Source organism: Aquila chrysaetos, chromosome 11 (assembly GCF_900496995.4).
Source record: "Aquila chrysaetos chrysaetos chromosome 11, bAquChr1.4, whole genome shotgun sequence".
Taxonomy (NCBI): Eukaryota; Metazoa; Chordata; class Aves; order Accipitriformes; family Accipitridae; genus Aquila; species Aquila chrysaetos.
The window spans coordinates 16133975-16149895 of NC_044014.1; the positions used below are offsets into that span (position 1 = coordinate 16133975).

The window sequence follows — 15921 nt, forward strand, 5'->3', positions numbered from 1 at the left end:
TCAAACAGACTTTACAATAAACAATTGTATTCCATTCACTTGAATAAAATGGAAAGTTCTTTATCTTGTTTTTTCTTGAAAATTTCAAAAAAGAAAGCTATTTTCTTCTGCATTATAGCTGCTCAGGACTGAAAGCTGATGCCTGCCTAGAACAGATTCTTAATGTACTCTCTGCTCTGAAGTCAACACATTTCAAGACTTAAAACATCAGAATTAGATGGCCTGCAAAGTCAAGCTGGAAGGCTATACAGACTTCTAAAAAGGTTCTTAATTACCTACTAATTGGTAACTGCATCTAACAGAGTAATGCCAGGCATTACTCCAATTTTATAGGTACAAGTAGAATTTGTTGATCTGTTCTTCCCCCCACCATTATACAAGTGTTACCCACTACCCAGTAACCTGGAAGAAAACCAACTCAGGTTTGAGTGAACCCCATGGCAAATACAGAACAGACCATTAATTTCAGTCCAAAGGTACAGGCTATGAAATAGGAAGAGATAAAGCACAGGGAACAGGAATGAAGTAATGACAAAATTTAGATATCCCCCCTCTCCTTCAGGATTACAAAGTATTCACAAAAGGTAAAACCAAAAAACCAACAGTAAAAAGACAGATGAGAAGAGACTGGTAAGATCTGGAATTAAACAAAATTGTCAGATTCCGAATACAGTCCTGCAACCACTACCTTCCAATACTAGGAGTTCACCAGCAGTATCAAAAGTTTGTATATTCCCCCAAAAGGGAAGCCTACAACCCTAGTGTGGGTATTTACTCATCACAGACAGATGCTACTTCAGATTAATCTACCAGCTGGTGGCTTGATGCTGAAGTGCAAACCAGAATGAACAAAGTTCTCTGCACACTCCAGACATGCAACTGATTTATCTTTCAGAGCTATTCCAGGATTTAACAATCAGCAGTAGCATCTCTCCCTTCCATGACAGCAGCCCACCTCATGAAGCAGATATATTAATACCTTTTCAATCCAGCCACAGAACTCGCCATACCATCATCCCCTCATCATCAGACTGAAACTCCTGGGACCAAAAGCAGAGCCTGAATTCCACAATAATCCAGCTCTGGAAATACTCCTGTCAGATATTTTTTGTTAAAACAGCCGTTTCAAAACAAAGAACTAGCAGGTACAGATGGGCTCTCCACCAGAGCAGAGATCCAGCTAAAAACAGGTTGCCAAGGTAACCAAGCCTCCACAGCAAAAAAGTAGAGTCTCCCGCAATCAGTGCCTTGGACTGAAGACAGCTGCCCTGCATCTCTGTCACAGCAGCTTATTGGCGATCTCTCTGTTAAATAATTATAAGCATGGTTTTACCTCTTTCCCAGCCATGCAACTCCACATAGCCACATCTCGTGGCCAGGCGCTGCTGTTCAACTACTAGCAGTTGGGGCTTTTGAAAGCAGAGTAGCAGAGCTCTGGATTTCATGTAACAAGTGGTGTGAAGCCTCTTGTTCGTCCCATCGCCTCTCACTTTCCGACCAGAACCCTGCTGAAAGGCCTTTGCCATGGTTGATCGCACAGCATGATGAGAAGTCACTGAACATCCCAACACAGTGAACATGAAAGCTGACCACAGTGGGAAGACACCATTTTTAAAAGAACAAGCGTAACCATCGTTTGTCTAGAGCACGAGCGCTCACCGACTGACAGGGACAAGTACCCTGTGACTGCCCACTGCAGTATTTCTCAGTTACCGCCGTGAAGCACTTGCACTGCTCTATATTGGTGACAACGCTTGAAGGAGAACTGTTGGTGTGTTCTACCCCAACAACAGCTCCTACATTTGTTCCAGCCATTGTGATGAATTTGCTCAGGTTTAATTTTCCTGTTCCAGTTACAAAGAAGACAAGAGATTACCACTGCTTGAAATCAATCTTTATACCCGAATTGTACTGCATCATAGCCCACTCACAGCCGATCTATACTGTTCCTTCCCTAAGAACTAGGAAGGAGAGGGGTGTGCTTCACATGAGGCAGAAACTCAGTACTGGGCTCAGAGCTGGTCAGAAGAGCTAATCCACCAGGTTTACAGTCACTGTGTGCACTGCACAGACAAATTTATCCAACTGTTTGGAAACTACACATTCCTAAAAAAGTTGCAGTGATCCTAATTACAATATCCACTACACCAATACTCAAAGAGCAACCAGTCTTTTTCCACACCAGTACATTCTGCACCAGCCTCTGCTCAAGTGGCTCTGAGGAACAGGAACACTGTGAAAAACGAACTCTTAAATCTATGGCTACCTGTGCCTCCGTAGTTTGCTTGTAAGGAAGACCCCATACTGAAAATGAGGACAGCTATGCCCTGGAGTTTTCAGGATTAACTACTTTTAGATCAAGCTTCATATGCCCAGTGCCCTTCAGTGACAATTACACACACAAAATAAACCTTTAGAGCAAAGGTCCAACTGGTTTAACACCCCTCTGCCCCTGAGCTCCCACAGGGCACTGCTGCTACTACTCCTGAGCAACCTGAAGCCAAACCCAATGTGTCGCTTTTTCCCTGCTGCAATCAACTGCTCGCCTCTCATATCCCATCTGCAGGCTGCCCTCTCACACTAGCCAGGAAATTGTCCGTGTTTTTTCCCAAGGGAGGAGCAGTTCAATCTTTCAGCTGCGCAGGCAGACAGAACTGTGGCCCTTGCTTGGGCTCAGCCACATTATCCCGATTTATGCTCCAGGATTTAACAGTGATGGATGGCTTCAGCATGAGATCTATTTCAACATTAACTGGAAAACAGCACCATTTCTGCAATAGCCTCTAGAGCCTTTTTTTTCTAAAGATACCTGTCTTTGGAATACACCTACTACGGTGAGTTTTGGAACATCCATAATTTCACAATACAATTGTGTCACTAGAACTTCTTTAGCAACACAAGCAGAAGGCTGTAACTAAACTAAACTAGCGGCCATCACTATTTGCATGCAAGCTCCTCATTCTGTGACCTGAGCTGAACACACTGGCTATGGTTCTTAAATCAGCAAGAAGAGAACGTGGCCTTGAATACCTACATTTACAGCCTCAAAACCAAGCAGAAAAGCATCTTGAGTGGACACTTAAATTGGACACGAAGCCATATGATTGGCTGTACGTGAAAGTGGTATAAAGCATACAGGTTGGTTTTTAGGCAATTTTCTCTCCCAAGGATTATTATAGCTAAAGGATGAAAAGTGACATCACCAGCTTTTACAGATAGCCTCCCTGCTTTTTAAACTGAAATGACTGCAGTGAAAGAGGCTCTTAGCTCCTCCACTGCACAAGCTGCTTTTGAGGACAGATACTTTCCCTTATCAGCTCTTGTGGCCAGTCTGCTGAGGAGCAACAGCACTCCTCCTCAGTTATTTGCTGCCCTTCTTCAAGTCAATCCTCTGTAAGAAGATGGCCAGCCAGCATCTCTTCTGCTCTTCTACCAGGAAGGAGGTAACTCCTGTTATGGACAGATGCCCTTCACTCCCTCCTCCCATAGCAGGCTTACCTTCTTTCCCTGTAAGCCTTGTTTCAAACAGAAGTATATTCAGCCCCAGCACATTTGGGATTCACACAAAGTTTTTGTTCTATTTAGTGTCTCAGTGTTCACTGTTTGGATCACGTGTAATGCAACAGGGGCGTGAAGGTAGGTTAAATAGAGAAAAGGGGGGGGAAAAAAAGAAGTAGTACCATCCCTTGGGCAAACCAGAATGTAGCACAGATTCTGCCAAGAGCATCAAAAGGCTCTGATGTGTTATTGCACAACAGAGCAGAAGAGAACAGCCCTGAGACACACATCAATGAGAGCTCGGATGGGTTGAGCACAGTACGGAGGCCTCTGTCACTGCATCTGCTGCGCTTACAGGTCAAAAATCTTCTAATGGTGCATATAATGGCCCTCAACAAAGGATCAAGGGAGAAAAAGAGATGTGAGGGCTCCTCAACTGCAGTATAACATCAATTAACAGGATTCTATACTCTACTAAAATCCTCCAATTTTCTACCCTCCAGCTCCCAGGACACACTGGGAAGAAGAGTGATTTTCACATTCCCTCTGGAAGTTACCATTGCACCAACAGTACAGTCAGTGTCTTCCTTTAAGTGTTTCTACTCACAACCCCCTTAGGAGGATCCCCAACCAAATGTCACTACAGGGCGGCTGTTAATGACATCTGGGCAACGCTTCCATGCTGCAGAGAAATCCTCTGCCTACAAGTGCTTCAGCAGCACAGTAACTACCCTGGACCTCTTGCAGCCAGCCTGTTCACATATACATACTCCCAAGGCAAGGTCCATACAACTCATTGTAGCGCATGGTAAGCCAGATCTGGCAAGGATTAGTGCACTAGACTGGAACCGAGAACAAACTGGATTCGATTCTTCAGGAAGCAGGACTTTGGTCTTTCTGCGCTTCAATTCCTCCAACATAAAATAGAAAACAGCACCATTCTGTCCGCAACAGCACTGGAAGCATAAATAGAGCAACAAGAACAGCCCTGGCTACACCCAGTCAGACCAAAGGCCCACTGACGCTCGGTATTCTGCCTCTAACTGGCCGACATCAAATGCTTGTTAAGAAGTAATAGGCCAAACAAAGCTTTCTTATAATGTTCTTCCAGATTCCAAAATTCAGCACGATCCCTTTACACAAGGGAAACTACAGCAGAGAGTGTGGAAATAACAGACTCACAACATGACAATACCATAACCATGGACCAGTCCACTCTCCTATTCCAGACTGGAAGTCACAAGGGCTAAGCTAGCATAACCATATATCCCACTGTGCTGTTATGAGGAGGAAGAGAGACCCTGGAACAGGTTTATCACCTCTAATAAATACTATACCTGAAGAGAAATTCAGAAGTAGGGAAGCAAAAGGCTCAAATACGATATACTGAGATGACCTGAGTGTTAAGAAGGTGCAGATCTGGCCACATTCAGCATGGGCAGACACTCAGCAGAGCAGTGATCAAAACAAACTTGGCAGGAGATGAGTATCTACAGATAGGGTTTGACAGGAAAGAACCAACGGAGGTAGTTTTGAGATAGAGCACTAGGAATCGGAAGCGTGTCCAAGAAATAGCTACATCGCTATTACAAACTAATGCACCAGAACCCCCCGAGGCACAAACTATCCCAGCATCCTTTGACAAGTGAACCAATTACTCAGGGACAGCACTTGCAGCTTCCTGTCAATCAGCCAAAGTGCTAGAAAACAAGACTGTTGCACCATTGCTGCAGTTGCCTCTCAGGGAAGCAGGGGAAGCAATAAAAGCTCTGTCAACATCACTATTCAACACGCTTCACCTCCTTCCCTCTGCTCTGATAAGGAGGGAGCACCCCGCTCATAGTTGTAACAGTTCACCTGGCTGGATGGCTCCTCTAACCGCTGCCTCCCTGCTTGCTGGCACAGGCACTGCCGAATTCCTGCTCCCGGCCACCAAAGCTCTGGCAGACAGCAGCTGCCTATTGGCAGGGTCCCCATCACCAGTACCTCAGCACTCTACAGCTGTTCCCTCTTTTCCCCATGACTCTCAAGGTATAAGCATGAAAGCAGCCCGTATTCTTAATGAGAAACAACAGCTTGCCAGAGGCCTGGAGTACCTGCTGGCATAACCCGTCGCTCCCAGGATCAGTTGAGTAGGCCACTTCACTTCCAATCCTTTACTTCCTTTATATAGTCCCCAACCCTGGTACTCGCTGTTCCCACCTAACTGCAGCCAACAGTGTGAAAATTGCAAGCTTAATGGAAATGCTAATTGCTGATGCCAGACCAATGCTGCTTGATAGCAATCCAGCAAGCAGTAAGAAAGAAACCAAATTTTCCAACTTCAGCTAAAGCTCAGATGAACAATATGCTTTTTTCTGAAAAATAAAAAATAAAAAAGCAAACACCCACAAGCTTCATTCCTCTTTAGAGGAAAGAGAATTATTGAGCTCAATTCTATTCTGTCTGACAGTGCAGGTTCACACTGTTAATTAAATAGCAGTCTTGGGAGTTAAGGTCGCACATTTTTGCATGGGGTTTTAAAACAGAAAAGGAGGAGCATCTGGAGAAAGAGCAGAAACTTTGTGTGAGAACATGGAAAGATAGCAAAGTGGGCGACCCAGGACTGCTGCTTCTTGAAAACAAAAAGGGGACAGGGATAAATCACTGCATTCTGAATGCTGCAACCCCTCCATGCAGACAAAGACATGGCTGTGAAAGCTCTGGCTGTAACACTCCTGTCATTAACGGGACTGTTTCCCAGGAGAAATTATCACACTACCTCCACTAGGTCACCATGATCTGCAAACTGTTAGGGATTCACAATCAAATTGTCCTGTGTTAGCCAGCTTTATTTAAAAAGTAATTTGCAGGACACAGCAACATATCCGGATGAGACCTGCCAGGCTGAGGCACGATGACCAAATGGTTACTAGACTTCTGTCCACTTAGATGACTAAATTCCCTTTGTGCCCATCTGAGCAAGGCTCTGTTGATGAAGAATTCCCATCCTGATCTTATCAAGTGATCAATAACTGCCACAAATCTTGTATTATTATTCTTCTCTCCAGCAGCAAGTGGGACCAAACTCTTTATCATCAGTATTAAAATATGTTAAAATAAAGTGAAGGTAACTAGAATTAAGTAATAGAACACTAAGAAGGATTTAATTAAAAGCAGATGGTTCCTAAAAATGCCCCATGCAGAGAATTTAGAACATCCTCTTTTACAAGAAAGCCACTGAGTTTTTTGCATTTCTTACATTATTTTCTTCAGGAGATTTATACCAGTACACTTCACCAAATGGCTGTGTGCTCTTACCACAAAACTGTTTTAGCTTTGGTTGAAGGAGGAAATGTGGAAAGGTTAACATGAAATTGGACCACCAGTTGAGAACAGCAGCAGAAGACTACAAGCAGATGTTTGCAGTCTTCCTTCTGAACTTCCATCTTTCACCTGTACGTGACATTTGTAAGATGGGACTAGGGTTTTCTTTGGGGCAACATGGACTGCTACCAGAAGTACAAATTAAATAAATCAATAAATATCAACCGGCAACATACATCACAACTACAAACAAAATTTATTTTATAAAACTACCTTTCAATTTCAATCCTTTCCTAAATTCACTGAAATAGCTAACAGGACTAACAGTTACACTCCTGTACCAAGCTTGTGCCAACACAGTACCACATGTCCAACCAAGCACCAGCATTCCTATAAGTAAAAGAAAATAGGCAACTCTAAGGGCTGCCAATTCCCATTACCTATTCCATGGCACGTAACAGTTACAGTCTTTCATTTGTGAGAAACTATATTCTTTCCAACACATTTTCAGAACTATTCCACCTCCTCAGAAACTTCACTAGAGTCAACAAGCACAAGTGCTTGTAAACCTGTTGGGCTTCCTACTAAACAGCAGGCCAATATTATCTATTTTCTTTCAATTTCAAAGATAAGGAACAGAGATAAAGCTTGCCAGTCACCTATCTACAGGTAAAGGTGAGGAAAGTTGCCATAGACAAGGACATTGCATGAAATGCAAGTTAAACACACTTAATAATGATTTACTGAGCCCCTTAGAAGTAAACACTAATTTCAAAACTTCAACTTAATGACCCAGTTCATTGGAATACTAAAGGACCTCGCTGGTTTTTGCAATCCTAGAGCTAAGCATCTCTGCTCTCAGAGTGCTAATACGAGACCGGTGAAGCCCTGTCCATGTCCTTCTTGGCACAGAAAGAAGTCATAAGCACAGCTGAAATGGTCAAAACATCATTCCAAGAAGAAAACATCCTTTCCTCTTTCAAGCATACAATTCACTAAGCAGCACTAGGAAAAAAAACAAAAACACCACAGGATACACACCTAAGCTAGACGCTAGCTCTCATTCCTCAGTTTCCCACACCAAAGAATAGTCCCAGGAAGACATTCAAATAAAAGAATAGGAAAAGGATATTTAGTCCCCTCCTGACAGCTAAAAATGCTGAATAGCTCCCTCTTCAGATCATGCAATGATTTCTAACCCAAAGTTTCTATCTGGTAACACCTCCCAGCCTCCCTAACCCTCTAACCCCAGACCTCATCCCACCTAGTGCCTCCTATACTCAGGGCCTCCTATTCCTCCTAACACACTATCACCTCCAATTCATCTTAGGCTCTCATCCACCCAGGTCGAGATCCCCAACAGCTCCAAAGACCCACCCACCCCATCAACTCAGAACTCCCTTTCCCATTGCAGCTGCTCAGCAGCTCACCTTCAACAAGCTTGGACACTGTTCTTGCCTCTTCCTCTCTCAGTTCCTGGTGCTCCCACTGAACTACCAGTGGGAACCGCAGAGGGAGCCTATCATTCCCACTTCCAGCCTCATTCCTCCGTGATGTGGCACTCCCTTTAAAAAGCCAGCAATCCCCTTGTACTCAAACAACTCATGAGATCCCAAATCTCCAGCATGGCATATGGCAAATGGCTGGGAGCTCTCAGTCACATGGAGATTCCAATGTGCAGCTTTGAAAAGTTGGGCCAACCTCCCACTATCAAAAGGCATAGAGAAATGAGAGGGCAAACACCAGGTAAAACCATTAGGTAGAGTATGTTGACCTGCAAAGGTGTTAAAACTCTAGCATTTGTTCCATAGTTCTCTTTACAGTTTACGAGCAGCACAGTGAAGTCAGAAAGCATTTCTGCTGGAAGGTATTTGAAAGGTCAAGTCTCACATAATGACTCCTTTTTCTTCCCAAAGCAATAAGTTCAAGTAGAACCCTTTAACAGAGACAAACAGACCTCCTCTTTACTCACCCTAGCTTTCATTTTACGGAAGTATTTTACACTTAACACACAAGCTCCTGTTCCTTTTACCCTATCCCTACACACGACCTTTATTAGTTACCTTTGAACTTGCTGTGCTGAAGAGACTGTTCTCTTATGCTTGCAACATCCTTCACAGCTTAAAGACATTTTTTTCTTTGTTACTACACTATAGAATTCTTCATTGTGCAGAAATTACCACAGCAGCCTTATCTATACCATCAGCTGGACCATGACTGCTTCCTCTGAACTCTTAAGACTTCAGAAGCATGCAGAAGACAGTGCTGTTGGATCTTGTACCTTGGTAGCATTTTTTAAAGCCACATAAGACATTCTGTGAGTTTGTAAGAAGGTCAAATTTTAAGTCTTTAATTCTTTTCCCTAAAATCTTTAAGTCATTTGCTAACTGGCGAAGCAGCTCTATAGTCTTTCAAACTCTCATGGCACTCAGTGATCAGGCATTTTACCAGTGAACTAGACTGTCTGGTACACCAGTATACGAATCCTGACTCCACAAGAGCTGCAAGGAGACAAGCTTCCCTTGCCAGGTAGCTGCTGCAGAACGTGACAGTGACAGCAGGATTAGAGATAAAGGGGAGACACAATGTCACCTGACTTCCAATCTGTTCAGCAACACAAATCGGAGGGCTGAAGTAGACCTGATCAACAGTTGGAGAACCAGAAATGCCATAGGTAACAAATACTATCAGTAATAATATTTCAGCCACAGAAATAACAAAGCAAAGTACAGGTGACTAAACAATACCACCTTAAACATGCACTGTACAAGGGCAAGTGTGTTACACAAACTGAAAGTGGGGTTTTTTCTCCCCTAAAAAATATTGCTTCTTTATTTTAAGAAGTTCCACAGAGGAACATTTCACCTCTTTAGTATTCACCCAAAAAGATTTTGAAAGCAATATTATCCTCATGTTACAAATACAAAAACTGACAAAAAGATCTAAAGAGTTTACAAAAAGGAAGAAAGTATATTTTGTCCAGTAGCATTGCAAAAGTCTGTTTTGATAATCCTAAAATAAAAACAGAGAAAAACTAACTTCTTCATAGTGCTACACATTTGAAGCACCTTCATTTTAACAGTGCATTCAACATCTATCAAATTAACTAAGCTACAAGCTAAGAAACTGTAGCCCTTATGTTAACAATAATTTGGAAACTGATCTTCAATGCTTGCTAATGGCAAAGCTCATTTTTAATCCTATTTTGCATTCAGTTGCCCTAATAAATAGCTATTTCACCATTATTCATTATTATATTTAAGATTTTTTATGATCTACTTTTGCTATTTTAAGTCTGTATTAGAATTGCTTTTCTGTTTCTTTAAACATGGCTTTTGCTTAAAGCAAACCATAGCAACTGCGAAGAAGTTACCTGCACCCCCTAAGCTCAGAGTGAATTGCTCAAGCATTACTAATTTTGAGGTGGGAGGAGTTGAAGAAATGAGGTCTTTTTATATAAAAAGCTTAAATGACTCATGAAAACTCTTTTGGCATAGCTTATACATGCTTGACAACAACAACATATATAGCACCTTCCATCACTCAAGTGCTGTACAAACTAGTTAGAGTTCAACAATTAAAACCCAAACCCTGCCTTAATGACCAGCAAAATCAACCTCATTTTCACATAACAAGGAGCAGAACTTAAGGAGAACATTAGGCATAACATGCTATTTCTGAGAGCAGGGAATTTGTTGTTACTGAGTAAAGTTTCCTTATCAGCTCTATAAAGTACCTTACACTTGACATTCAATAAATCAGTGTTTAAAAAGTATAAGGTACCTGGCATAACAGTCCAGGAGATTTCCAATTGGCCAAAATGACAGTAAGGGAACAGGTCAACACAATCATATCCACTTAACGGTTTCTGACCTTGGCCAAATTTCCAGGCTAGTGACCAGTAATGGTACACTGTCACAGAAGAAAAACCTGAAGATTTTCTTCAGCGCTCAAAAAGGAAGAGCTACCACAGATGATTGAACTGAAGCTAATAATCTGCTGACAAGGTCTGTTAAAGAGGAACCAAGATCAAGAGGCATCTCTGGATGTGAATGTCTGGTCCACCTATCAGTAACTGCGCTTGGTAATCATTTTCACAGGCTAATCAAATTACTATCGCTTTTCACTCTCCAGCACTTCTTCTAGGATATTCCAGAATCTAGCTCCACTAGTGATCTGATATTTATTTTCAGACTACTTTTAGCTACAGCCAGCTTATATATACTACTTTTGCCACCTACAGATCTTCCTTCCTGTCAGTCCTGCTTCCAGCTCTCAAACCCCTGCATCATTCTCTGTCAGCTAAACATTTTTGGTAATCCGGTCAGCACAGCTAGAGATTTTACATTGTATTGAGTGCCATGGTCCTGGCCCCTTAACTTAGTATGAAAGAATTGATCTAATAATGAAGCTAAGGCTGAATCACAACAAAAGACTCAGTAACAATATTGCTCTTCCTCAAGCTCAGATGTTGACAAAGGAAGTCCAACAGAAGTTAAGATCATATATATGTAATGTGCCACATAGTGGCGTATCCAAAAAACTATAAAGTATTACAGACTGCACAAACAGCCTGATATGTGTCCTGAGAGATGCCAAACACCGGGCTCCACTGCTTTTCTCTGCAATCATTGCAACTTAAAATCAAAAAAGGAAATGCAGAAACTCTCAAAGTGCTGCTGGCCTTCCATACTGAAGACAAAGCACCCACAAAGGAAGAGCATCTATCCATCAGATGACACAAGAGTGGCTTTCCTTAATTAGAGACTAGCTAACAGTAGAATCGGCAAGTGAACAGAAGGCTCCACACATTGCTACTGCTTCCACCTACCACCTTTATCTCAGTTCCTCCGCACCCTATACCGACTACTTACCCCACAGTATTCCCTTTGTCTTCTTCTCCCACTCAATTTTCTGCCTGAAATGACTCTTCTCCTTTCATGTGCCAGGTAGAATTCTCTCCCCTTCTTTCAATACTTCCTTACACCAATAACCTCCAGCGTCTTTGTTCCACTCAGCTCTGTTGGGGGGCTTCCCTTGCTATTATCCATGCTGCACGACGGGCATTGCTTCAGTCATCACACACCTTGTCATTCAAGAAGACAAGTGTGGGCTTGAAGACCTTCTGTAAAGCACACCTGATGGGGCAACCTGAGATCTCAGACCTTACAGTGAATAGTTGCTCCCTTTTAGTTATCACTGCTGGATGAACAGCTAATTCTTCGATCCAAAATAAAAGCCCAAAGGGGAATATACTCACATAAAGGGTAGAAATTAATTCAGGAGTCTTTGTGCTCTGGTTTGGAATCGTCTGTCAGATAGATCAAGACCAGAAAAATAGCCATTCTTTCACATCCAGGGCAGCAGCATTCTGGGTAATCAAAGAGCAGCCTTGACAGCAGTAAGAGTTAATTATGAAATACAGCTCAAGTTAGGGCTGGCAATTAGCATTTAGTCTGCCACATATAGCGCTCTAGAAGTACACACCTGGAGCAGCCAGGATGTGCCCTTTTGCAGGTGCCCGTACCATTCAACCCAGGGCCTCCCAGCCTCTATGAATCACCTATCAGCTACTGAAGAATCTCTCTGTTCACCTCAACACCCTATAAGAAAAAAATTTGAAACATTCTTACTGTAATTTACTCCCGCATGAGAGGATCTTCCTAAACACGCAGAAATCTATAGTAAGCATGGAGCTCTTCAGTGCGCAGGCATTCCAGGTCCTTCACAGAAACCTGACCAGAGTGCTTTTTACTTTACTGCTTTGCTTTTGAAGTACGTGCAGTACTTAATACTTCTGAGGCACTTTACATTTCCAAAGCACTATACAAACACCAGCCAATTAGAGACAGCTAAAAAGAACATCCCATGATACTGAATCTCAGTGTGTAGCAAGGATTATTCCCCCCCCTCCCCTAAAATAGGGAAAGTTAGGGATTGAAAGATGCCTAAAAGTGTGCTCTCTGAACTGTGGAACAGTACATTCAAGCAAAAGCACTATATTTGAGACTTCCATACCGCCAGTGTGTAGGAAAGACCCAGCTCAGCCTGGCCAAATAGGAATGCATCTGGTTCACTGGTAACTGCTGAGAAGGTATCACACACACTGTCAGATGCAATTTCGATTCACAACAGATGTCCACACTGCACATGGTGTTCTCCTGAACCAGCACTACACTGCAGCCATGCCTCTAGGGGGTCTGTTCTGAAGAAAACAACCAAACAGAAATTACTAATCCCTTAATTAGGGGCACCCACTTCACCTTCTACAAGAATAATTTAAAAAGTCTCAACGGGCCACATGTCACACAAGGTGAAAATTTAATATCTGAAAGTGACTCAGATTGTTGGTTCATTTCTCTGTATGTACACTCAGCTGGCAAAGCTACTGAAGGGAAGTACTCAGTGTTAATTGAGAACAGCTCCGCAAACCACTCATCAGCACCTTTTTCAAAAGTCATCCTCTCTCAGATTTCTGATGGAGTTGCATTTCACCAGCCAAGTCGCTGATCCTAGGTCTCAAGCACAGCTCCAGGAACACACAATTAGGACCACATTCCCTTGAATTTTCATAAACCTCTTGTTTAAGCCACAACAGCTAGGGGATTAACCGTACTTTCCTAGCTGAGCTACTTCACTGCTTGCAAGATAAGAACAGAAGCACACACCATATCCACAAAAGAAGCCTGTTAGGTCTCATCATCCATTCTGCTGACCCCTTCCTCAGACTTCCCACACAATGATTGCATCATAAAACAGTCTTACAAAGCTATGTCCACTAGATTATGAGTCAAAACCCATAATACTCATCTATCTCAGGATACCAGTGGCATGAACCAGACTATCGTCAATGCAAAGGTCAGAGTTAAAAGCCTCTCTTCCTTCCCGCTGACATTTCTAGGTTGCTCTCTTCAGAAGGAGCTGCACACACTACTCTATGTGTATCCATGTCTTATAGTAAAAAGGAAAAGTAAGGTCCACCTCCCTTTACCCAAGAGCCTACTTCCTTTCTACTCACAAATATCTGAGAGAGAAACACTACTGCATAAAACATAACTCCATCTCTCCAATCAGGTGAAGAGGGACTCAGGTAATAAAACAGAAAAACAAAGACATTTGGATACTATGGTGATCATGGCCAGACAAGAAAGTAAATTAGCTACCATTATGATAATGACCTGACTTTCCAAAAGAGGTAATTTGCATGTAGCAACTAAGAAGCAAAATAAAGATACTTTAACAGAATTGCCACTTGCTATTTAAGCCTGTAGCAATGGAACAAGCAGTCATGGCCACCAAACAGCCACGCACTCTGGGCTTTTCATATTTGACTGTCTCTGCAGATGCAAAGTACCTGACCAGAGCTCCCTCCAGGTGTAATGAAGCCTCACTCTGCATTTCTTCTGGTAGCACAGCAGCTTGTGCACAATTTGAATGCACCGTCTGGAAAACAGAGGGCAATGGATTGATTACATTGCATTTCCCAGCAATTCTACATCAAACCTGGAAACGTCTCTGAAGTCAGCAGCAGGGAAATAGACAAACTCAAAGCCTATCAGAGGAGGATGAGGCTCATGGTTTTGGACTCTAAGGGGAAGCAACACTCGCAAGAAAGAACCAGACAATACAAGAGAAAGGGGCCTGTATGCCAGTTTAAGCTCAACATGATTGGATCGACTACAAATGCAAGTTTGTTGTTTATATTTAATTAATACTTTCCACTCTTTGCTGCCCTTACCTGAGGGCCTCATAAGGTCCACAAAAGGAGTTACTTAACTTGCAGGCTCCATATGTATGAGATGCTGCGCTCAGATTTTGTAAAATCTGGACACAACGGAGCCTTTCAGTTTCTTTGGCCCAAATGATGAGGCTAAAGGACATGACAGAGTCAAACAAACTGCAGGATTTTTAGTTTGACTGAGGCACGCAGTTTAATTATATAAAAAAAGAAAGACATTTCCGTCAATTTTCCCAGCCTCCTTAAACAAGTAATTTAAGTATGAACTGTGGAATGATCAAGCAATACACCTACAAGCTGTAAAATCCCCCAACTTACAGCTAGTATACTTGTTCAGTCTCCAAATCCTGTAGGTCTCTATAGCATCTAGTGTTTATACAAACTCTTAGGTGCACAAACATTCTTCACAAATAACATCAGAACTAAATATACAATATAATTAGTAAATTCTCTAGCATTAGCTATCATTAAGGACAAGACAAAAAATATATACAAATTTGAATGTTAGACCAAGCTATTTTTATTTATTGACATTTAGAAAAAACAGAAGGAAGACTCTGAAAAATTCTTTTCTCCAAATCCCTATCTCTCAAAAACACATTATCTCATTAATATCAACATCTCTCTGAAAAGACACTACTGAAAGATACTACACCTCAGACAAACACAGAGAAATCAAATTTTAAAAATTTGCATGGAAGTTACTCAAAATGGTGTGAAGAGTTCAAAATAAGGCTTTAAAAAGCCTTAAGAAATAAAATGGAGAAAGTATACATTATTCTTTTCAGACCCTTAGATGATCCCAAAAATAGCACGATGGGATAAGGATTGAAACCGACTTTAGACAAATAAAGGTAAAACCATTTTAATAGCTGAGCACCACTTTAAGGGCTGTATTTCAAACAGGATTCTCATAAATTCAACCAAGAAAAGGAAGCAAACCAGCTAGAATACAGACAGCTGTCTTCACATCAGGAACAGCAATTGCTCTGGGAAGGGACCTGCTATTTCTGACGTTACTGGTACCAGACAATGCCCAGTACCTTTCCACCTACGTATTTGCTTGGCTGCAAGACTAAAATTGGCCTCTACAAATAAAAACTATTTAAGGCACTGACCAGAGAGAACCTGGCAACAGCTAAAACATTTCTTTGTAATTACAACAGCTGTTAATGCAAAATACTCTGCAAACATATCTCAGCATTGAAATCTTGTGGTTGCATACAGTAGCATACAGCTTTCTGGGTGAAATCAAGGCATGGAAAAAAGGGATGAAGAGGGGCATAACAGTCCTAGCACCCCTGCCTAAGGAGCCAGGGCACCAGCTACCAGCCTACAGACTCCCAAACCACACTGCTTTAGTTATGAAACTGCTTTAG

At 42.1% G+C, this 15921-nt stretch overlaps 1 protein-coding gene across 6 annotated transcripts in view; it reads right to left on the reverse strand.

Annotated features, from left to right (window-relative positions):
- The window catches only part of ARMH3 (armadillo like helical domain containing 3), a 130220-nt gene that overhangs the window by 73261 nt on the left and 41038 nt on the right, over positions 1–15921 (reverse strand). For all 6 annotated transcript variants that reach the window (XR_005933577.1, XM_030031110.2, XM_041127419.1 and 3 more), the window contains one exon: positions 14159–14247. Coding sequence is in view for 5 of the 6 variants with exons in the window: in XM_030031110.2 (XP_029886970.1) it covers positions 14159–14247 (89 nt within the window). In the remaining variant the exon portion in view is untranslated. The remainder of the gene's footprint in view (positions 1–14158; positions 14248–15921) is intronic.